This window comes from Hemiscyllium ocellatum, chromosome 5 (assembly GCF_020745735.1).
Source record: "Hemiscyllium ocellatum isolate sHemOce1 chromosome 5, sHemOce1.pat.X.cur, whole genome shotgun sequence".
Lineage (NCBI taxonomy): Eukaryota > Metazoa > Chordata > Chondrichthyes > Orectolobiformes > Hemiscylliidae > Hemiscyllium > Hemiscyllium ocellatum.
This window is the reverse complement of record NC_083405.1, coordinates 50,011,024-50,035,345: the sequence shown is the minus strand read 5'-3', so window position 1 is coordinate 50,035,345 and position 24,322 is coordinate 50,011,024. Positions and strand designations below refer to the sequence as shown.

The 24,322-nt window shown below is 39.2% G+C and overlaps 1 protein-coding gene across 1 annotated transcript in view; it reads right to left on the bottom strand.

Moving 5' to 3' along the window:
* Positions 1–24,322, bottom strand: part of vwde (von Willebrand factor D and EGF domains) — a 298,923-nt gene that overhangs the window by 115,498 nt on the left and 159,103 nt on the right. Inside the window, exons 4-6 of the mRNA XM_060825309.1 lie at positions 18,170–18,241; positions 11,423–11,655; positions 2,818–2,907 (exon numbers count right to left, since the gene is read on the bottom strand). Coding sequence (XP_060681292.1) covers positions 2,818–2,907; positions 11,423–11,655; positions 18,170–18,241 — 395 coding nt within the window. The remainder of the gene's footprint in view (positions 1–2,817; positions 2,908–11,422; positions 11,656–18,169; positions 18,242–24,322) is intronic.

The window sequence follows — 24,322 nt, the reverse complement described above, 5'->3', positions numbered from 1 at the left end:
ATGACTTCCTGCTAGTCCCTCTCCCCCTTGAGGGCATTCTGCACCCTCTTTGAGGCATCTTTGATGCTGGCACCAGGGAGGCAACACACTATTCTGATTTTTCGCTGCTGGCCACAGAAACGTCTGTCTGTGCCTCTGACTAGAGAGTCCCCTAACATAATCAATCTCTTGGAAGCCGACATACCCCTCATTATATTAGATCCTGTCTTGATACCAGAAATTTGACTGTTCATGCTACATTCCCCTGAGAATCCATCACTGCCTACATTTTCCAAAACAGCATACTTGTTTGAAATGGGGATAGCCACAGAAGACTCCTGCACTACCTGCTTACCTCTCTTACCTTTCCTGGAGTTAACTTATCTATGTGACGATATCTGTGACTTTTCTCCCTTCCTATAACTGCCATCCATCCCTCTTGTTCTTGTAAATTCCTCATTATCTCTAACTGTCGCTCCAACCGATCCATTCGATTTGATGGGATTCGCAACCAATGACATTTACTGCAGATATAACCCTGAGTTAAATGTAAACCCTCTTGAAACTCTCACATTCAACAAGAGGAGCATATCACTCTACTAAGGGCCATTTTTGCTCCTTCCAATTCAGACTCAGAATAGCACTATCTTATTCCTCTACAAAACACTCTCCAAGCTAATTTGATACTTATGGCTTATATTTTTAAAGATTAATTAAGAGACATGTCTCAATAAAACATATAATCAAGAAAGAACCCACTCTACTCACCATTGAGGATTTACAGCATGGCTGTACTTAAAACTGTACTTACCTGTTTCTGTGATGTGACCTTTCCCAAACAGGCTCCTCTAAGGTCAATTGTGAATTTTACTGTTTGTTAAGTTTACTTAGGTGCACTCTAATGTCCAGCAATACATGAATTCAAACAGCAAAGGCAGTAACTGCTGTGTCACTTCACAGTGTAAGTTTCATTCTCTCTCTCTCTCCTTCACTGACTATTTGCTGCCTATTGTTTGTCCTTCTCCCTTTTAAAAGTGCCATTGTTTTGACTTTTGTTTCTCCAAAATTCCAAAACAATGCAACAGCAATTGCTGCTCCTGGAATTTGAGGAAATAACATAAAATATCTCAAGAAAAGAGCAGCTGTTACAGCCACAAATTTTTCCTGTCCTCCATCTTGGATTACCCAGAACCCATGGCCATGTTAAACTGCCCATATTGTCCAGGGATGTGCATGCTAGGTGGATCAGCCATGGGAAATGCAGGGTTACAGGGACGGATGGGGGTGGGGGTGGGGGGGGGGGGGTGGTTGGTGGAGGTCTGGGTGGATGCTCTTCTTGAGGTCGGTTTGGATTTGATGGACTTAATACCTGCTTCCACTCTATAGAGATTCTATGAAGTTTTTCGGTTCCATCATATTTGCGTTTTTGGGTAGGTTCTTCCGTGAAGACAGACACAAAGTAATTGTTTAATTTCTGTCATTTCCTGATTCTCCATTATAAATGTACCTACCGTTAATTATAATGTACCCATTTTGTTATTACTAATTTTCCTTCTCACATACCTATAGAAATGCTTATAGTCCATCTTTATGCTTGCCACCATTTTGCATTCATATTCTTTTTCTTCTTTATCAATTTTTTTTGGTCATTCTTTGCTAAGTTCTAAATTGTTTCCTGTCTCAACCTTATCAGCCATTTACTTTGATTTGATTCAACCATAAACTTCTGTTAGCCACTGTTCATTCATCTTTCCTATTGAAATTTTGCATCTCAGAGGCATGTTGTTGAAGACAACGTGCTACGTTTTCCTAATTTTTGGCAATGCATTTTTTTGGCGCCAGTCATGGAGGGTAATTGGACACAGTCCATGTTGATGCTTTTCACATAAGCTTCCATTCTCCATCATGTTAATTATTCAACTGACCTCTCTGCTACCCATCTATTGAATTCACGTGGCAGGAGAGTTCAACATTCAAGGGAGCTACATTTCTGTTCACTAACATTTTCCTCTTCACATACTCTCTTCACAGAAGTTTTTCGAATAAGTTTGCATGTTCTCAGCAAGCTTACTCTTGTGCTCTACTTCCCCCCTCTTTAATCAATTCCTCAGATTTCAGTAAAGAAATACAAACTGCTCCCAATTGTCAGTTCCACTGCCTTTTTTAAACCAGCTGTGTGTCCTTTCCTTTGATCTAACACCATCCCTAATTTCCCTTGTTAGCCATATTGGACCACCTTTCCCATTGTATGTTTGTACCAAACAGGAATAAAAAAATTGTTGCAGTTCATCTGTGCACACTTTAAATGTTTGTCATTGCTTATCCACTATCATGCTTTTAAGTAACACTCCCCAATTTATGTGTATCACAGAAATTAGATCCTGAGACCACTAGATCATCTATGCACAGGGGCGTAGCATTTCAGAAATTTAAAAACTTTTCCAAACGGGATTTCAGCAAAAATACTTGAGAGTGATGCAACTGATCCATAAAATTCACAATCGTTATGGTTTCACAGACCCTCAGGATTTTCAAGATTTAGTCTCAATTTTTTAATCTCCAGAAAATTTATTCCGTCCGCACCTTGAAATTGCACTTTAATCCATCCAAATTCTTTAATATGTTTTGAAATCCACACAATGGGGTGGTTTTATTTGTTTTATATCTTGGTAGTTTTCATTGCATTTGTATACTGCCAAAAATATTTGAATAATCAATTGCCACGCCACAGCATGTTTCTTTCATATCAAATTCATAATGTCTGACAATGTTTGTCGAAAAAGAGCTGAGTTAACTGAAGGCTTATTATTACTGGACATTAATATAATTTCTTCATACCTTAACGCCAGCAAAAAATTCTTTGCTTTCAGCAGAAGGTCCTTGAATATCTGGACTATCCAAGTAGAAACTTAAACACCTGCAGTAAATCTGCAAATTTAAGAATAGATATCACATGATAGTAGAATACACAGGTAAACTAAAATTAAAAATGGGAGGAAAATATCTTTTTTCATTATTCTATGAATATCTAAGCAACTGAAGAAAACTGACAATTCCATCAAACAACTGGGGCAAGAGTTTTTACTTTTAACGTACAAATCAGAAAAGATAAATTTGTGGCTCTAATTTCTGCAGACACTCATTTGTATAATCACAATTCACCAATTGGATAGGATGTACCAGAATGTAATAGTCTCCTTTGTAACCTTTGCATTAGAAGTATTCCTTCATGTATTTGTAAGTGGTAATCAGGGGCCATTTTACTGAAATAGGTTATTACTTTATTTTCAAAAAGATGTTCAGTCCTCCACTTGTACTTAACCTTAATTAAAACCACTGAAAATCACTAAAAAGAGGAATCATTTAATAGTTTCACTGACATACACTAGACGGTTCTTAGTAAGTTAAATACTTGTTTGTATTCAAAATCTTCCAATGGCTATGTATTCAAAAACAGGCATATTGTAAACAGCATTGCTACAACAGTACAAGCAGTCAAATGTCTCAATTCTAACCTGCGAGATTGACCAGCAAACTGGAAAATAAATCAATGGAAAAGCTTGCCATAAACTCTCATAAAAGTTGCTTGGGCCACAACTTATAAATATTTAAAATTCCCCAATCTTTATACTTTGTTTTGCCAAATCCACTTAGTAAGTGCCACTACTATTTGTAAAAATAAGCAGAAATTCTACCCCTAGTGTTTAATAAGAGGAAAACTATTAAATTCCAGACCTTTGAAATAATGTCCAAGTAGATGCCTCTGTGAGGCTGATGTTCAGTTGAGAAATATGGTTTTTTTTTGTAAAACAGGTATTGTGGCATTATAGTTATGATACTAATAAAAAAACCTGAGACCTGACTGACTAATCCAAGAGGCATGCATTCAAATTTGACCATATCAGCTCAGAAATTTAAATTCAATTAAAATGATAAATTGCTCAGTTAATAAAACTGGATAAAAAGCTAATATCAATGATGCTGACTAGAAAACTATTGGATTGTTGTAAAGTGTGTTAAACTCATCGATGTCCTTTCAGGCAGACCGGAAAGTGAGGCATCAGCCTGGTGAAGCCACAGCACAAGATGACATGCACATTAAACTGTGGAAGTTGCATGCTACAAAGCTAAATAATCCCATAACCAACTCCATCGATCAAAGTTCTGCGATCCTTTGCCACATCCACACTAATGAACTAATAAATATGTAACAAAAGAAGCAAGCTGGACAAACTTCTCCAACTTCAATAATCATAGAACCCAACAAAGCCTAAGAATAATGACAAGATTGAAACATTTGAAATCATCTACAGTCAGAAGTGCAATGATTATCTCAGCTACCTCCTGAGGTCACATCATCACAGAAGACATTCTTCAGTTAGTATGATTCACTCCACGTAATATCACAGAGCAGCTTAACGTCCTGGCTACAGCAAAATCTTTTGGAAAACAGCCCAGCCACAGTTCAGGTTCCAGAACTGGCCATGCTATTCCAGTACATCATAATACTGGTATCAACATGAAAAACTTCCCAGCTATGTCCCACCTACAAACAGTAGGACACATCCAATCTAGACAATTATTCCTCCATTATTCCACTCTCAATCATCAAAGTGATATCACCAGTACTATCAAGTATTGGTCAATCTTCAATAACCTTCTGCCCACCAAAACAAAACATGTGGCTCTTTATCCTATAGTTCACACATGTCAGACATTCCAAAAGGGTAAGTTAGAGTGATTACACTTTGCATCAAGGCAGCAGTTGACGGATTCGAACACAAAGAAATCCAAATAAAATGAAAGTCAGTGGGACATGGAAGAAATCTCTCCTTGAGGTCGTGTTATATTAAATACAATGAATGATTATTATGGTAGCTCAATCACATTCGCAGGGCTGATGCTTTTTAATCAACCTGATTAGAGATATTATCACATATCTTTGAAGCAGGTGGGACTTTAACTAAGGTCTACTAACTCAGAGTGGGGACACTACCACTATATCACAAGAGAACAATTTCTCAGGACAATGTCCTAGATGTAATAATTTTCAACTCTTCAAAAATTTTTGAATATCATAAGGTCAGAAGTGGAATGTTTACTGATGGTTGCATACTGTTCAGTTCCATTTGGAGTACCTCAGATAATGAAGCTGATAATAACTGCAGAAAGATATGGACAATATTCAGGTTTGGGCTAATAAACAGAAAGTAAAATTAATGCCACACAAGGCCAGGTAATCACTATTTCTGACAGGGGTGATTCTAATCACCTTCCCTTGACATTCAATGCAACACCACTGCTGAATTTCCTATCATCAAAATTGATTGATAGATTGATTTATTGTTGTCACATGTACCGAAATACTGTGAAAAGTATTGTTTTGCATGCTATACAGGCAGATTGCTTCCGGATAGCAGAACAGAGTCCAGAATAGAGAGTTACAATGGCATAGACAGTGCAGAGAAAGATCAGAATTAACATTTCAGAGTTACATTCAAAAGTCTGATGACTGCAGAAAAGAAATTGGTCTTTAATCTGTTCATATGTGGTTTCAAACTTTTATATCTTCTGCATGAAAGAAGAGTGTGTAACTGGGTGGGAGCAGTTTGAATTATGTTGGTTGCTTTCCCAAGACAATGGAAAGTACAGATGGAGTCAATGGATCAAAGGCTTGTTTGCGTGAAGGACTAGACTGTGTTCACAACTCTCTGTTGCAATCTTGGGAAGATCCATTGCCATAGTACATTCTGAAGCATCCAAATTGAATGCTTTCTATGATGTATCTGTGAAAAATTGTTAAGAGTCCTTCTGGATATGTCAAATTTCCTTAGCTTCCTGAGGCAGTAGAGACATTGTTGTGTTTTCTTGTCCATCGCATTGACATGAGTGGACCAGGACAGATCGTTGATGATGATGATGATCACTCCCAGTAACCTGATGCTCTCGACATCTCCACCTCAGCACCATTGATACATACAGGGGCGTGTCCTCCACTCTGCTTCCTGAAATCAATGATCAGCTTCCTTCATTTTGCTGATGTTAAGGGATTGGTGTCTTTATACCATACTACTCAGCACACAATCGCTTTCCTGTATTCTGCCCCATTGTTGTTTGAGATCCAACCTACGACACCTACGACAGTGATATTGTCAACAAACCTATAAATGGAGGTGCGGCAGAATTTTGAATGTATCAGGAGTATAGTACAGGGCTGAGTATGCAGCCTTCTGGGGTACCAATATTGAGGATTGTGGTGGAGGTAGTGTTGTCCCCTATGCTTACTGATTGCTGTCTTATCAGTCAGGAAGTTGAGGATCCAGTTACAAAAGGGGGAGCAGAGACCTAGGTCACAGGGTTGAAAGATGATTTTTTTTTAGAATTATCATGTTGAAGGTAGAACTATAGTTAATAAGTAGAGCCTGACATTGGAGTCCTTGCTATCCAGATGTTCCAGGGATGAGTGTAGGGCCAGGGAGATGCTGTTTGCTATGGACCTATTGTTTTGTGTGCTGTACAGCCAGATTGTACCATGCAAAGTGCTTCAGGGTAGCAGAACAGAGTGCAGAATACAGTGTTACAATGGCTGGGAATGGATCTCCTGATCCATCCCTGGTTTCCAGTTGGAGAACATTCAGATTAACTTCTTCGGTATGCAGTCTTCTACACACTTACTAATGTAGTAGCATACTCATTTAGGTTGGCCGCTGAATTCTTGAAAATGGACCAGTCCACTGACTCCAAACAGTTCTGTAGCAACTCTTCCAATGCCTCAGCAACCATTCGTCTACATGAAACTATTTTCCATACTGGCCAATAAACCAACGTAAGACAGCAATATAAATATTACACCTTCAAAAATTGATCAGAGGCTGGATATTCTGCCAAAAGTAACTTATGTCCTTAGTTCCATAGATCTTCTAAGATCCACAAACCACAATTCAGGTCTGTACGAAACATACATTCTCAAAGCAACAAGAAAGAATAAATGGTCACCTCACTCCTGATGTTCACAGTCCAGAAACACCTTTTTTTTTCAAAAATAAACTAGATCTGGGTTGAACATAACATATTAATGCCTAAAACATATAACAGTAACAATTGGATGCTCTGTTTCCTTTCAAGCCTCACAGCAACCCAAAATCCAGTCACTCTAAATTACCATGCATCTGGATTGTGCAAAAGAATTGAATGTGTTCACACACAACCAATTGACCCACACATCCCAAATAAAAGGAGAGGGAACTCTGAAGTTGATTTTTTTAGGTTACAATATAAATCAAGCAACAGTAAATTAGCAATCTATTTTTCACCCTATGCAATTTCATTTTCTAGGGACTTAACGAGAAAGAATTTGGACAGGCTATAAAATGGGTCGTTGATTAACTTTTTTACACTTCGCATTATCACTAAAGTCTAATTTCTGTTATCTTATGAGAGAACATATTGGTTTACTGAAGTACCATTAAACCTTGGCAATTTCTACTGTCATACATATTTATGCTTCTTACTTTATTGTACTAAGAATCTGGAGACAGTTACAAAACAGGAACTTTGCCAGTCTGCAAAACAGACTGCTGTAAATTTGTTTGTGCATATGAGCACCACATTCTGCATATTGAAGACTCTGGATGGGAGATATCAGTTTTGTAGATCCCCATATTTTCTGAATATATTTAGCAAGTCCTTTTTTCCCCAATCTTCTGTTTTTGTTTTAAATTTCTTCTTCCAATCGCAATTCAGTTGTGATATGAAACTAGATTTCAAAATTCCAAGTTACTTACTGGAAAGTTACTCATGAAACATCAATATATGAACAAGGAATGAGTGTAGACTCTTAGTCCTTTGACCCTTCTCCACCATTCAATAAGATCGTGGCTCATTAGATTTTAACTTCAACTCTACATCCTGCATATCCCCATTAATTTTTCATCCCCTTGGTAATCAGGAATCTTGCTACCTCCATGTAAAAATATTTACAGCTTTTACATCCACTTCCTTTTGAAAAGGGAACTCCAAAGACTCTCAATCCTCTGAAAAAAAGTTTCCTCATCTTTGTCATAAATGAGCGAGCCCTTAATTTTTAACCATGATGCCTTGTTCTAGATTCTCTCAGAAAAGGAAACATCCTTTCAACATCAATCTGGTCAAGTCCCCTCAGGATCCTCTCAGCCACCTCTGACTCAAATATACCTAGCTAGCATATTTCCTCATAAAGCAGTGTGCTCATTACTGGTATTCATCTAGTAAACCTTCTCTGAACATCTTCCAATCTTTCTGTAGGCACAGTGACCAGTACTGTACACATTTTCACTGTACGCCCTGTATAACTAAAGCATAAATCTCCCTTGAATTTAATTCCCTCACAATTAAACTTAACATGTTATTCACTTTCTGATTCCTTGCTTTAACTGCATACTAACCCTCAGCGATTCATACAGTTGAATAAATGTCCCACTTAAGGCCATGTTAAGTTCTAATATCCGGAATACGGTGGCTCATGTTGCAAAAAGAAGTGTGATTTCCTCATGAAGTTATATTTGAAAGATGTTCCATCAAGATATCACTGATAAGAGTTTCAAAGAAGGTAAATAGATTTCTTTTGTCTGCTCAAGGTTAGAAATTCTATTTTGGTGAATTTATGCAGAAACCCTACTACTTTTGTGCGGGACTGGTTAACAATACAGAATTTCTAATCCCGGTCAGAAGATCTGGGCCAATTTCTCTTCGATTTCCTCCCTTGGTGTATAGAGCTCAATACATTTGTAATTAGATTAGATTACTTACAGTGTGGAAACAGGCCCTTCGGCCCAACAAGTCCACACCGCCCCGCCAAAGCGCAACCCACCCATACCCCTACATTTACCCCTTACCTAACACTACGGGCAATTTAGCATGGCCAATTCACCTGACCCGCACATCTTTGGACTGTGGGAGGAAACCGGAGCACCCGGAGGAAACCCACGCAGACACGGGGAGAACGTGCAAACTCCACACAGTCAGTCGCCTGAGTTGGGAATTGAACCCGGGTCTCAGGCGCTGTGAGGCAGCAGTGCTAACCACTGTGCCACCGTGCCGCCCACATTTGTTTCCCATTCTTAGAAAACATATACGAATGAGTTGTTACTTAGACACTTGTAGGAGTGGATGCCGCTATGATGTTGTTATAACTGACGAGTCAGATTCCTAACAAAAATCTGGACTTGATAGGTCATTCTTCTTCAACAAGGTGTTTTTTTTTTACTGATATACAAGCATGCAACACAAAATAAAAATGTTTGCTAATGAAAAGATTATCTCAGTGTCTCAATGTGCTAACCTGATATTTTTATTTAAAACTTGCTCTGAATAATGCAACCTGAGAATACGTGTTGAGTCCTCAATCTATAAGTGCAGATCAAATGCAATTGAATTTGTTCAATTAATTCATGACTGTTGGCAAAAAAAAACCCTTTCCAAGTTGGAACCACTTACTGGCAAATTCATTATTGTATCATTCTTCCTTTACCCTCTAAAAGCTACTTTTGTTTTCCTTTCCTAAGCCTCCAATGGTGTGCACATTTCCCTGATCAATACACCATTAAATCTCAGTAACTTGGAACATCAGCAAACAAACGAAAATGTAAATCCTCAAACAGATTTGATTAGCAAGGTGAGCTGATCTCAAATAAATAAAGCTATTAAAGTAGACCCGCAGTTTCAATAAATGCGACAAGGCTGGATTCCCTTGACTATTCCAACAGACTCCTATTGTAAATGCATTAAGAACTTGGCAAACAGCTTGGAAAACAGCCAAGGCCTGGCTCCCAACCTTCGTGAGTTGGCAGCATCTGTGGAGAGAAAGCAGAGTTCACATTTTGAACAGTTCTGAAGGGTCAAATGACCTGAAATATTAATTCTGCTTTCTCTCCACAGACAATGTCAGAACTACAGAAGTTTTTTCCAGCAATTTCTGTTTCTGTTTATAATTTCAGCATAGGTAGTTTTTAAGTTTTTTGTTTAGTTGCGAATTCCTGCTGAGTCTTCTGATGCAGCTACTTCCTGTCTCTTAAAAGGCCACAAATGTTAACTAAAACCAATGGAAGGGCAGAGGGTCAAAGAACTGTGTGTGAAACCAAAGGTTGTAGATACAATCAAATACTGTCAAGAATGAGAAAGATGGGCTTCACCCACTGGTTGTGAGGGATGTAGTCCAGGCCCAAAAAATGAATGATTCTAAGAAGGAAATGTATTGAATGGTTGTGTCAGGCATGAATGATCTAAGGGTATTCTGACTAAGTTTGCAGATGATACAAAGATAGGTGAAGCAGCAGGTAGTATTAAAGAGTCACGAGGCTGCAGAAAGATTTAGACAGGTTAGGATAGTGGGCAAAGATGAAATATAATGTGGGAAAGTGTGAGGTCATGCACTTTGGTCGGAAGAAAAGAGGCATGGACTATTTTCTAAATGGGGAGAAAATTCAGAAATCTGAAGTGCAAAGGGACTTGGGAGTTCTAGTCCAGGTTTCTCAATGCAAGCCTGCAGGTTGAGTCAGTAGTTGTGAAGGCAAATACAATGTTGGTATTCATCTCAAAAGGACGAGAATATAAAATCAGGAATGTACTTCTGAGGCATTAAAAGGCTGTGGTCAGACCCCTGTTAGAGTATTGTGAGCAATCCTCAGGAAGGATGTATTGGCCCTGGAGTGGGTCCAGTGTAGGTTCATGAGAATGATCCCAGGAATGAAAGGCTTACATATCAGGAATTTTGAGGACTCTGGGACTATGCTCAATGGAGTTCAGAAGGACAAGGGGGAATCTAATTGAAACATACAGAATACTGAATGGCCTGAACAGAGTGGATGTTGAGATGTTTCCACTGGCAGGAGAAACGAGGACCCGAGAGCACGGCCTTAGAGTAAAGGGAAGACTCTTTAGAATGGAGATAAAGGGTAAACTCCTTTCGCCAGAGAGTGGTGAATTTGTGGAATACATTGCCACAGAATGCTGTGGAGGCCAGGTGACTGAGTATATTTAAAACAGAAATAGATAAATTCTTGATTGCAAAGGGGATTAAAGGTTACAGGGAGAAACCTGAAAAATGGGGTTGAAAAACCTATCAGCTATGATTGAATGGTGGTGCAGACTCGTGGGCCTGAATGACCTAATCTTTTGCTCCTATGTCTTTGGTCTTATGGAATTCCAATCTATCAAATAGTGTGAGGCAGGATACATTTACTTAGGATGTACGAACAGTGAGATGGATACCTGCTAGACCCTCGAAATTGAGGAGGCTTCCCAATGACCCAGCAAATTCCAACAGGATGTCAGCATGATACTCATCTAACTACTGTGCCTTTTCAGGGCTTCAATTTCACACACAAAAAAATCAGCAATGGCTTCAAACTACGATTTTTGTGAATGCATGCATTGATGTAGATATATTTAAACAGACGTAACATACCCGGTCCCCAAGTCTGAGATTTACTCCATCCAGTTCAATAAAAGAAAACATCTGGACTGTTGTTTCCTGACGCAATTCTTCTTTGGTTCCATCAGGTGACAGTCGGAACCACGTGAGGATAAATCCAAGAGAGCTGTTTGTTACTGGATTCTTAAAGGAACACTTCAGATAAATACTGCCATTATCTAACTCAGCCACAACTTCAAGATCAACTGGAGGTGGAGGATATTTAGCTGCTAAGTAAAGCATAAAACATTGTCATAAAACTTAATATTCTTAGATTAACTGATTAACTTTCAATTAATACACAATATGGAGATACTACTCCAACTTCTCGGGTTTTTTCATTGCATGATCATTGTAAAAGTCAAATATAGGACATATGCATTAAGGGATTTTTTTTGTATAACTAATTGTTTTTCTAAAATGCCCCCTTTTCTACTGTTCTCACAGCTTTGACTCTGCTTTTAAGTATGGTTCTATGTGCATCAGCTGCATTCAGGTAAGAGGGCCAAAAATATCATGATGGCATTGTGATCAAGTATCATCCCACCAGTAATTACATACATTCACATTCAGCAAGAGTGACCTCACAAATATCAGACATGGGAACACAGCATGATTCTCCCCATCTGTAACCCAGAAATGCTAGATTTAATTTTGGTGTCAATGGCAGCAATAAGCATCTGAACTGCAGAAATCAGTCATGTACCTTCTCAATCCCCAATCTATGCTTGGTTTGTTGACCTACCTATGGTTTGCTTTACAATTAGCCTCAATGTCTCTGGTAAAGGACACAGGTAAGGCTGTATACTGGAAATCTATAGATATGGATACTGTACCAATCATGATCCAACAGCTCACAACACTGACTGCTCCATGACATTCATGAAAAAAGAGATTGTGAGCAAGTATGCTTGGTAGCTGCTCTCTGTGGAATCATAAGCAGTCAAAAAGGATTAGGAGTACAGAGAAAAGGAGTCAACTAGTTAAAAGCAACAATGATAATAAATATTGAAGAATTACAAAGGATCTGAAAAGTTATTTATAACTTTTATCTCAGGGGAACATCAGGTGATAGCAAATCAGCTGTTGAAGTTACATCCCTTCTGGAGTCATAAAGATGTACAGCACGGAAACAAACCTCTGCTGACTAGATATCTTAAATAAGGATACGAATGCTACAGGAAGGATAGAAAGGGAGGCCAGAGAGGAGGGGGAGTGGCATTTTTGATAAGGGATAGCATTACAGCTGTGCTGAGGGAGGATATTCTCGGAAATACATCCAGGCACGTTTTGGGTGGAACTGAGAAATAAGAAAGGGATGATCACCTTATTGGGATTGTATTATAGATCCCTCAATAGTCAGAAAGAAATTGAGAAACAAACTTGTGAGGAGATCTCAGCTATCTGTAAGAAATTTAGGGTAGTTGTGGTAGGGGATTTTAACTTTCCAAACATCGACTGGGACTGCCATAGTGTTAAAGGTTTAGATGGAGAGGAATTTCTTAAGTGTGTACAAGACAATTTTCTGATTCAGTATATGGATGTACCTACTAGAGAAGGTGCAAAACTTAGCCTACTCTTGGGAAATAAGGCAGGGCAGGTGACTGAGGTGTCAGTGGGGGAGCACTTTGGGGCCAGCGACCAGAATTCTATTCGCTTTAAAATAGTGATGGAAAAGGATAGACCAGACCTCAAAGTTGAAGTTCTAAACTGGAGAAAGGTCAATTTTGACAGTATTAGGCAAGAACTTTCGAAAGCTGATTGTAGCAGATGTTCGCAGGTAAAGGGACAGCTGGAAAATGGGAAGCCTTCAGAAATGAGATAACAAGAATCCAGAGAAAGTATATTGCTGTCAGGGTGAAAGGGAAGGCTGGTAGGTATAGGGAATGCTGGATGACTAAAGAAATCAAGGGTTTGGTTAAGAAAAAGAAGGAAGCATATGTCAGGCACAGACAGGGGAGATCGAGTGAATCCTCAGAAGAGCATAAGGAAAGTAGGAGTATACTTAAGAGGAAAATCAGGAGGGCAAAACGGGGACATGAGATAGCTTTGGAAAATAGAATTAAGGAGAACCCAAAGGGTTTTAACAAATATATTAAGGACAAAAGGGTAACTAGGGAGAGAATAAGGCCCCTCAAAGATCAGCAAGGTGGCCTTTGTGTGGAGCATCAGAAAATGGGGGAGATACTAAATGAATATTTTGCATCAGTATTTACTGTGGAAAAGGATATGGAAGATAGAGACTGTAGGGAAATAGATGATGACATCTTGCAAAATGTCCAGATTACAGAGAAGGAAGTACTGGATATCTTGAAACGGTTAAAGGTAGATAAATCCCCAGGAACTGATCAGGTGTACCCGAGAACTCTGTGGGAAGCTAGAGACGTGATTGCTGGGGCCTCTTGCTGAGATATTTGTATCATCGATAGTCACAGATGAGGTGCCGGAAGACTGGATGTTGGCAAACATGGTGCCACTGTTTAAGAAGGGCGGTAAAGACAAGCCAGGGAACTATAGACCGATGAGCCTGGCATCAGTGGTGGATAAGTTGTTGATGGAATCCTGATGGACAGGATGTACATGTATTTAGAAAGGCAAGGACAGATTTGAGATAGTCAACATGTCTCACAAACTTGATTGAGTTTTTTGAAGAAGTATCAAAAACGATTGATGAGGGCAGAGCAATAGATGTGATCTATATGGACTTCAGTAAGGTGCTCGACAAGGTTCCCCATGGGACACTGATTAGCAAGGTTAGATCTCATGGAATACAGCCAGAACTAGCCATTTGGATACAGAACTGGCTCAAAGGTAGAAGACGACAGAGGGTGGTGGTGGAGGGTTGTTTTTCAGACTGGAGGCCTGTGACCATTGGAGTGCCACAAGAATCGGTGCTGGGCCCTCTACTTTTTGTCATTTACATAAATGATTTGGATGCAAGCATAAGAGGTACAGTTAGTAAGTTTGCAGATGACACCAAAATTGGAGGTGTAGCAGACAGTGAAGAGGGTTACCTCAGATTACAACAGGATCTGGACCAGATGGGCCAATGGGCTGAGAAATGGCAGATGGAGTTTAATTCAGATAAATGCGAGGTGCTCCATTTTGGCAAAGCAAATCTTAGCAGGACTTACACACTTAATGGTAAGGTCCTAGAGTGTGTTGCTGAACAAAGAGACCTTGGAGTGCAGGTTCATAGCTCATTGAAAGTGGAGTCGCAAGTAGATAGGATAGTGAAGAAAGCATTTGGTATGCTTTCTTTTATTGGTCAGAGTATTGAGTACAGGAGTTGGGAAGTCATGCTGCAGCTGTATAGGACATTGGTTAGGCCACTGTTGGAATATTGCATGCAATTCTGGTCTCCTTCCTATTGGAAAGATGTTGTGAAACTTGAAAGGGTTCAGAAAAGATTTACAAGGATGTTGCCAGGGTTGGAGGATCTGAGCTACAGGGAGAGGCTGAACAGGCTGGGGCTGTTTTCTCTGGAGCGTCGGAGGCTGAGGGGTAGACTTTATAGAGCTTACAAAATTATGAGGGGCATGGATTGGATAAATAGACAGTCTTTTCCCTGGGGTTGGGGAGTCCAGAACTAGAGGGCATAGGTTTAGGGTGAGAGGGGAAAGATATAAAAGAGACCTAAGGGACAACTTTTTCACGCAGAGGGTGGTACATGTATGGAATGAGCTGCCAGAGGATGTGGTAGAGGCTGGTACAATTGCAACATTTAAGAGGCATTTGGAGGGGTATATGAATAGGAAGGGTTTGGAAGGATATGGGCCAGGTGCTGGCAAATGGGCCTAGATTGGGTTGGGATATCTGGTTGACATGGACAGGTTGGACCGAAGGGTCTGTTTCCATGCTGTACATCTCTATGATTCTAAATCTCATCCCATTTGCTGACATTTGGCACAATTCCCTCTAAATCCTTACCCATTCATACACCCATCCAGATGCCTTTTAAATGCTGTAATTGTACCAAACTCCACCATTTTCTCTGGTAGCTCATCCATAACCGCACCACTCTCTGCTTGAAAATGTTGCCCCTTGGGTCCATTTTAAATCTTTCTCTTCTCACTTCAACCCATGCCCTCTAGTTTTGGACTCTCCCACCCCAGGGAAAAGATCTTGTCTATTTACCATATCCATGCCCCTTATCATTTTATAAATCTCTATAAGGTTATCCCTCAGCCTCCAAAGCTCCATGGAAAATACCCTTTTCAGCCACTCCCTATTGCTCAAAATGTCCAACATTGGCAAGATCCTTGTAGACTTTTTTGAACCCTTTCCAGTTTCACAACATCCTTTCTTATAGCAGAGCGACAAGAATTGCATACAATATTCCAAAAGTGGCTGAACCAATGTCCTGCATAGCCACAGCATAACCTCCCAATTCCTATAGTCAATGCACTGACTAATAAAGGAAAGCATACCAAACGCCTTCTTCATTACCCTATCTACCTACGACTCTACTTTCAAGGAACTATGAACCTGCACTCCAAAGTCTCTTTCTTTTCCTCCTGTTTCACTCAATAGTAATTAAAATTATTATTCATTATTAATCATTGAGAAGATACGAAGGCAGCTCATGAAAATATACAAGTACAATAAATATATAAACTAGAAAATAATTAAGTAATGACAATAAATTTAACACTGACAGTAAAATTAAATGCATAAAGACAGACCATTTAATTTCATTCAATCTGATTTGATACTTAACACCTTTTTTTTAGTACATTAACACCTTTTTTTTAGTACATTAAGTGGTACAGAGCACGTGAAAATGGAAGCAAAGGTAAATGAACTGTGTTTTAAATTGTCTAGGTTAGTATTTTGGTGAAACAGTTTGCACACGTGCCTCCCATGACTAGTGTATGTGGATTATTTCACAAATCAGTGACACTGATGCTGACCTTTCAAACAACATAATTAAAGCTAACCCCAAGTCTTAATTTTTTCGAGCTGAACGAGACATGCTAGGGAATGAGGGATGAAATACCACTGTGCCAGCACCAAATAAAGGAATTGGGAGCTATTTGTGCATTAGTTGCTTGATTATTTTGTCTGGCTGATGGTGAAAATTGTGCTTTATTTGAGACTTTGTACACTTCCCTGAAGTTTGAATCATCTATAAAGCCCCATAGTCTGGTTGGTGCTTTGGTCATCTAAAACCAGCTCTCTTGGATTGCCAACTCAGGACATTGAAAATATTTGGACAATGAAGAGAAGTCACTCAGAAAAAGGTAAGCTGCCAGAAGAGGGAGAAGGGGAAGGGTTGTGAACAGGAATACATGCCAAAGCCCCAGCTATTCTCTTACATGGACTTCATCCGCTGACTGCAATTCCACCACCCCATCTCTGGCAACAAGTAGGAGCTGAATGTTTTCTGCAATGAAATGAAAGGAGGGATTGAATATGATTGAGGTTGATGGAAGAGCTGTTAGTGGTGATGCATGAACAGGAGAGGTAGTGCAATATCCCCAGTGAGTAAGCAGGAAGGACAAAAGCCAGGAAAGGTTAGTAGTGGTGGGTGAAACTATTGAGTGGATATGATGCCTGCAATGCTGTTTGTTATGATCCATCAGTGTTGGTGACTTGAGTGTGTAATGGTAGTTAGATTGAGTGGTGGCTTTATCAGCATGGCTTAACAGAGCAAAGATGGTAGAACCTACTCTAATACAGCACAGATTTCACTGACTTTTTCCTCCAGTGTTTAGCATCCTTTTTAAACTAAAACACAGAACTGACCTGGACAACAATTTGTATCCATCTGGCATGGTCTGGTCTCCTGTGTCAGTCAGCTGAAAAATTAACTCCCTGATCTCCGTTCCTCAACTACCAAGGCCTCCAGATTCCTGTCTAGGAAACATGGAGTGAACTTTCCTTTCCTCTGGATCACATCCTAAACATACAGGTTCGACCATTACAGTGTGAGTGGCACTTTCTGACTTGCACTGTCTGAATTGATGCATAGCTGAGCTTTAAATATGGCTCCAGAGATGTGAATGCCAGGACATTGGCAGAGGGAAGGATTTTCATCAGTCAAGCTGTAAACTTCCTGAGAAAAGTCCTGAAGAAGCCAGAGCATCACTAATGAGCTGAAGAGTTGTGAGAGAAGTTGCTCCAAGCCACGATGGACTGGGGTCAGGAATCCCGCTCATTAAAACATTCAATGAAAATATTTTAAAAATCTGCCCTGGGTGATTAATCTTCCTACTGTCTCCTAAACACCTGTGTGACAAACCTATCCTCACCACTTCTGCTCAGGGTGTTGTTCTCAATCTCAATGCATTTTGCACTAAAGCTTTTGCTGCCATTTGTCAAATAAACATAGTGTACATTGATCATTTTTCAAACTTTTGCAAGACAGATTAATCTTTCAAAAACTCCAACCAATTCGCACAGCCATACTGCCCTTCAACTTTAAAAGGCCTTTAAGGAGCAGTAATTCACAGTATTGGGTTCCCTGCTGAGCGTAGCCAATTAACAAATTCATTAGAAGTAGTTACACACAGCAAACATTTTAACCACCTGCAATGCCAATTTTATTTTGTTGTCTGCAACACAATAGATGGAGGTGGGTTAATCACACACTGCAAACCCCACAGACATTTTTGGGAGTTAGCCAATTGATCTCCCCATTTCAAAGCAATATCAGTTGAGTAAAATGAACTGATCAGTTAAACAGTACAGTAACGAAAGAATGCATATTATTGATTGGACATCATGAATTATGTTGACAATTACCTTTACAAGTGTGTCCATCTTCAGTTTCCACGGGACCACAGCTTTGTTCTTTTATTTCAGACACAACTGAGACATAATTTAATAAACACCATTGTCACTCAAGTTCTAATAAATTAGTTGAATCATTATCTCCTTTATGTTCATAGTTTAACTTAGTTTTATAACCGATAGTTATCATGCATCCCAGCATACTATTAACTAAATTAGGTGCTTCACCATCACTCAAAACTGCATGAATCCAAATAAGATTCTGTTAATTCATTTTTTAGATTAGAATCAGTCTAAACATTATGGCACAGATAGCAGCACAAAGCGGGATAACACCTTCAGTACATTATCTGGGCTGAAACCAATTGTTAAAGTTAACCTGAGAATGTATAACTTTTTTAAAAAGTTTTGTGATTTACATATGAAAGAAGTGAAATTAATATGGTTATTCTAACAGGTGAGAGACTTAACAAACAATCAAGGTATTTTTCAATGTACAATTTCAGTTACATCACTCTGTAAATTTTTGCTATAAATTCTGTGTCTAACAATGTGTAAGACAACCACCTGATGAAGAAGCAGTACTCCGAAAGCTAGTGTTTCCAATTAAACCTGTTGGAATATAACCTGGTGTTGTGTGTTTTTTTAAAAACTTTGTATGTCCCAATCCAACACCAGCATCTCCAAAATCAAGAAAGTGTACTGCTTATTTACAGCTTATTGAGTGGTCTTTCATGGTAAAGTGTGGTCAATACATCTTAATGATTCCTAATGCCAGTTTGACTAATACTTTCAAAATAATCAAAGGAATAATATGTCAACATCCCTTCTGTAGAGATGGGATTTGAAGTAGAATCTCGTAAATTGTGACAATACTATGCCTTTAAAAAGTGTATTTTGTGCTGTTTTTTTCTGAAGCGAAGTTGAGGCAGAGGTACCACACAGTCTGCTCAAAGCCAATGAAGTAAACAGCTTGTGAGGCCTTGATTCTTTATTCTAAAAAGTTGGTACAATAGAACTGCATGAGCTCAAGCTCCCACATAACCAAGATTTCTGGTTTAACTTGCAGTAGCAGTTGAGACTTGGAAGCTTCAATATACCTCTCCCTACTGTAGCAAAATGCTTGAGTTCTCTCTTGCTCTCAGTTTTCTCTTGATGTTCTTTACTCCTGGACTGGAGAAACATTGCATATGAGACAAGTTATTTTACTGAATTTGCCTTTGCCGGGGTGTATTTATGAGATGTTACGACCATGAAACAACTAATCAGAGGCAGTTAATACGTTATCTTAAGTATTTTGACAGAATTACAATTGAGTTTTTTTTTTATTCTTATTTGTCCATAAGTTAATTGGCATGTAAGAATAAAGCATGTTATACTTCAAGTCTGGTAGTTTGACCACTCTAACTGCATTTGAAATAAGATAATGTTGGGATCTAAGTTAGCCTCAATCTATTTTGAGGGGTTTTGGTCTGGTCCATAACATTATATTTCCATGTTGTATGGCACTGAGTTCTGCAATTGATGACATATAGAAACTATATAACAACTGATCAGATTCCATCTGTCTGGTGAGTTTATAAGTTAATTGATAATAGCTCAACTGATATTTTATTGCATTGAACACTATATTTTTAATCTGGGTATATAACAATTACATGAGTGCAACAATTACATTTCTGTGCTAATCATGTTCAAAGTCCAACATAATTCTTTGTGAATTTGAACTGCACCAAAAAAAAGTGTCTAAACAGAATGTTAAACCTAAATTTTCAGGCAACATCTGTCAGGAAATCTCCCAGCTCATTGTATATCTTACTCAAATGGGCAGACTTGCACTCCATGGCTGGTGGTGTACTGGTACAGCAGCATTTGTGACAGAACAGTCTTCCGAGGATAACCTCTAATCATTCCAAATGAGGAAAGAGTTAGAAACAGTGCCCTAAGAGTCAATTCTTCTACATGGTCCTGGGCAGGGAACAATATCCACAGGGAACCAACAGCATTATGATTAAAGAATGGAAATTTTGAATTTTGAAATTTGTAAAATTTTAACATATTCTGGGATGGTATCATGAATAGTTGCCCTGAAGAAAAAGTGTAAATATGTCACATGAGCAACTGTTGCAACCAGATGAGGAAGGGCAAATTGGCATCTTTTTGACCCCTTTGGTAGATCATAAATATTTTCTATTTTTAATGTACAGCTATAACAAACTTCAACTAAAAACATAGTATTAAGTAAAAATTAAGAAGCCAAATGTATTGTTTTCTTGAATGAAATAAAGAGGAATTATATTACCTACGAGTCACAAGAAAAAGACCTGACATCAAACATCCAAACATATGTGGGTTTAAATTTTTTGAAAAGGTGAAGTATTTGGTACAGTGGGAAGCTAAATAACATATAATTCTGAAATAGATGTTGGTTTTTTTGCTTCAATCAGAGACCCTGGCTATTGTAGTCCATACCTGGAATGCTGACCAGTAACAAAACCCGTCAAACCCTCAAGTTCTTTTGGGTGGGCATTTCTCCAATTCAATTTTTACCATTGCTGCCTTTCAAGATGATGAGAAGCAAACAAGGAGAGATGGAATCTGTCAGTCCTTGATAGTATCACTCTATTTTCTTTCTCTGGTCTGTGCAATATCTGTTTGCCCGAAATACTTGTGCATTGTTCAAGTTACCCAGCTTGAAAAAAAAACCGTACCTGGAAAGGCAGTTTCTCATCTCAATATGTGAAACTTCCAGAAAGATATAATTTTAAAAATTCACAAGTTGCTTAAAACCTGACTTGAGTTTGGGTGACTTTTGATGAAATGTTAATTTTGGCTTAGACTACTTTATCTCACAGTTTCACTAGCTTGGCTCAACCTGATAAGTCAGCATTTTCTCCTTTTAAGATAGAGTCAAAGTCACACTGCACAGAAACGGACCCTTCGGTCCAACTCATCCATGCAACCTGACATTCCAATCTAACCTAATCCCATTTGCGAGCATTTGGCTCATATCCCTCAAAATCCTTACTATAGCATATATTCATCCAGATTACTTTGAAATCTTGTAATTGCACCAGCGTCCACCACTTTTTATGGTAGCTCATTCCGTAAATGAACCACCTTCTGCATGAAATAAAGAACTATTTTAGGCCATGAGATGTCCCAGGTATTAAAATACAATGACAGAAGTTGAAAATTGACAATCCATTTTTAACCACTGTTGTGGCATCAAGACGCCAAACTCATATTGCCACCCTCAGTGGAGCCTACCTTTCTGAGGAAGGCCAGCTGAAGGAAACAGCAGAGAGACAGACTTCCAACCAGAAAGGCTGGCAGTGGCCCTCGCATCCATGTCATTGATTTTGTCATCTGGAATAGGGTGTTGGGTATGGAGCCAAACGTTAAAATGAAAGGCACACATCACTTCAGTTATAGCTTAGCTATAACCAGTATGTCTCTCTCAGGAGTTGTGTTCTGACTGTTGACTCAGATGAAGATGTTAAGGAAAGGCTAACTTCTCAGCTTGTCAAAGTCCTCATTGTCATCCAAAAAAAAAATTCTTCGGGGGACTAGCTATGAGTGATGTCAGGAGATAAAATTTTGGGAGCAATGGACAGTGAAAAACCAGTGCAAAAAAATCAGGCTCAATGTGGTCCCATTGCAACAAATGCCCTCTTTCATCAGAAGAGAAACGCAAAATGTAGGGAGACATCCTAAATCAAAGTTCTGCCACCTTTTCAATTATGTCATTGTTCAAGTCAAAGATTTAAATACTGTCTGTATCACTTAATTAATGCAGAGGGCTGATTCCTGTTGGATAGGATATCAACTTATTCAATTGATGGTGAATATCCATCTACCACCAACACACAAGACTCAAAAATCTAAGCTGAAGAAAATCAATGTGTCTGCCTTAAAGCAGCATCTTACAGCCAATCTGGAAAATCTTCACACTTCCAATTCCATCCCAGAAGAATGGGAAGAATTAAAATCAGCAGTACGAGACTTTTGAGTCTGGACCATTGAATTGGATCACTATTGTCACCAAGAAAGGTCAACAAAAAAAACACATAAATATGTTGCTTCTCAGAACAAAAGGGAGGAACCCTCATTGTTTTAGGAGATCAACTCAAGGTTGCAAGTTAAAATGGCAGCAATCCAACAACTCAAGGCTGACATTCAAAGATGAATCCACTGGGTACAGGATACACAGTGGGAAGTAAAAGTCATTTTATGACACAAAAGTCGGTGGAGTTGTGGATAGTGAGGAAGGAAGTGGTAGGTTACAGCGGGATATAGATAAGTTGCAGAGCTGGGCGGAAATGTGGCAAATGGAATTCAATGTAGCTAAGTGCGAAGTCGTTCACTTTGGTAGGAATAACAAGATGATGGATTACTGGGCTAATGGTAGGCTACTTGGTAGTGTGGATGAGCAGAGGGATCTTGGTGTCTATGTACACAGATCTCTGAAAGTTGCCACCCAGGTAAATAGTGCTGTGAGGAAGGCATATGGTGTACTGGGCTTTATTGGCAGAGGAATTGAGTTCCGGAGTCCTGAGGTCATGTTGCAGTTGTATAAGACTCTGGTGAGGCCTCATCTGGAGTATTGTGTGCAGTTTTGGTCGCCATACTATAGGAAGGATGTGGAAGCTTTAGAACGAGTGCAGAGGAGGTTTACCAGGATGTTGCCTGGAATGGTAGGAAAATCTTATGAGGAAAGGCTGAGGCACTTGGGGCTGTTCTCATTGGAGAAGAGAAGGTTTAGGGGAGATCTGATAGAAGTGTATAAGATGATTAGGGGTTTAGATAGGGTAGATACTAAGAACCTTTTACCGCTAATGGAGTCAGGTGTTACTAGGGGACATAGCTTTAAATTAAGGGGTGGTAGGTATAGGACAGATGTTAGGGGTAGATTCTTCACACAGCGGGTTGTGAGTTCATGGAATGCCCTGCCCGTATCAGTGGTGAACTCTCCTTCTTTATGGTCATTTAAGCGGGCATTGGATAGGCATTTGGAAGTTATTGGGCTAGTATAGGTTAGGTAGGATTCGGTCGGCGCAACATCGAGGGCCGAAGGGCCTGTACTGCGCTGTATCCTTCTATGTTCTATGTAAAAGCCTTGAGAAATTTGTCAATATCCTGGCCATCATGACAGGCAGATTTTTTTTGAAACTACAAATGTGACTTACAGTCCAAGATCAAATGGACAAAATTACCCCTCACTCACAGGATGATATTTTTCTTAAGGATGACAATATCACCCATCAATACTAGATTGAAGAGTTTTAGCAACTTACTTGTGAATCCACAATATCTCCAGGCTACCCCTATTATCCTATGGTGAAATCTATAGGTAAATCACCACTGATAGGAAACATGCAATAATCATATGGATTAAAAGCAACAGAGCTTGTGGCTCTAATGGCATTCCAGCTGAGGTCTTCAAACGTTTGTGCTTTTGTTTACATCAAGAGGCCATTCACTCATCCCATGGATTTGGGAGAGAAAGGAATAGGGAAGTGGCTTCAGGAAAGTGCCATTGAAAACTACTTCAAAAAAGGAGATACATCATGCTGAGAGACAATTAAAATAACTCCCTCTTGATCATAGCAGAAAAACCCTGACAGGCATTCTCCTTATCACCTCATTCCTGTGACTGGGAAAATCCTTCCAGATGTGTTAAATCTTTAAGCCTTAAAAAGGTATCTCTGAGGTGGTTTTTATGCTAGATAATTCCAAGGTAAATGTTAAGAACAACACTAGGAGCTCTTGATTTCATTCATCAACCTAATCAAAGTATTTGACTGAGTAAATTGCGATGTTGTCTGAACTCTGCTCTAAGATTTGTCTGTCCATTATAATCCTGTAACTATTGCACAATGATATGACTGCAACTGTTTTGAGTGAGAAATCTGAAATAAGCGCCGTTAAAATCCAGTCCCAGTGTCAAGCAAGGTCGTGTCAGCTATCCTCTGGTGTAAGTATTGCAATCTATCCACATGGAACCTCTACATTTCTCTCCAGCCATGTGGATCTTAGACGTCTAGGAGCCAGAAGTCAATGCTGAGATCAGTGCATGCAGAACCTTAAAGCAGCTGCAGCCACACAGCCTAGTAGGAATGCTTAATGGAATGTGCTATAACTGCAGCCACCACCCTA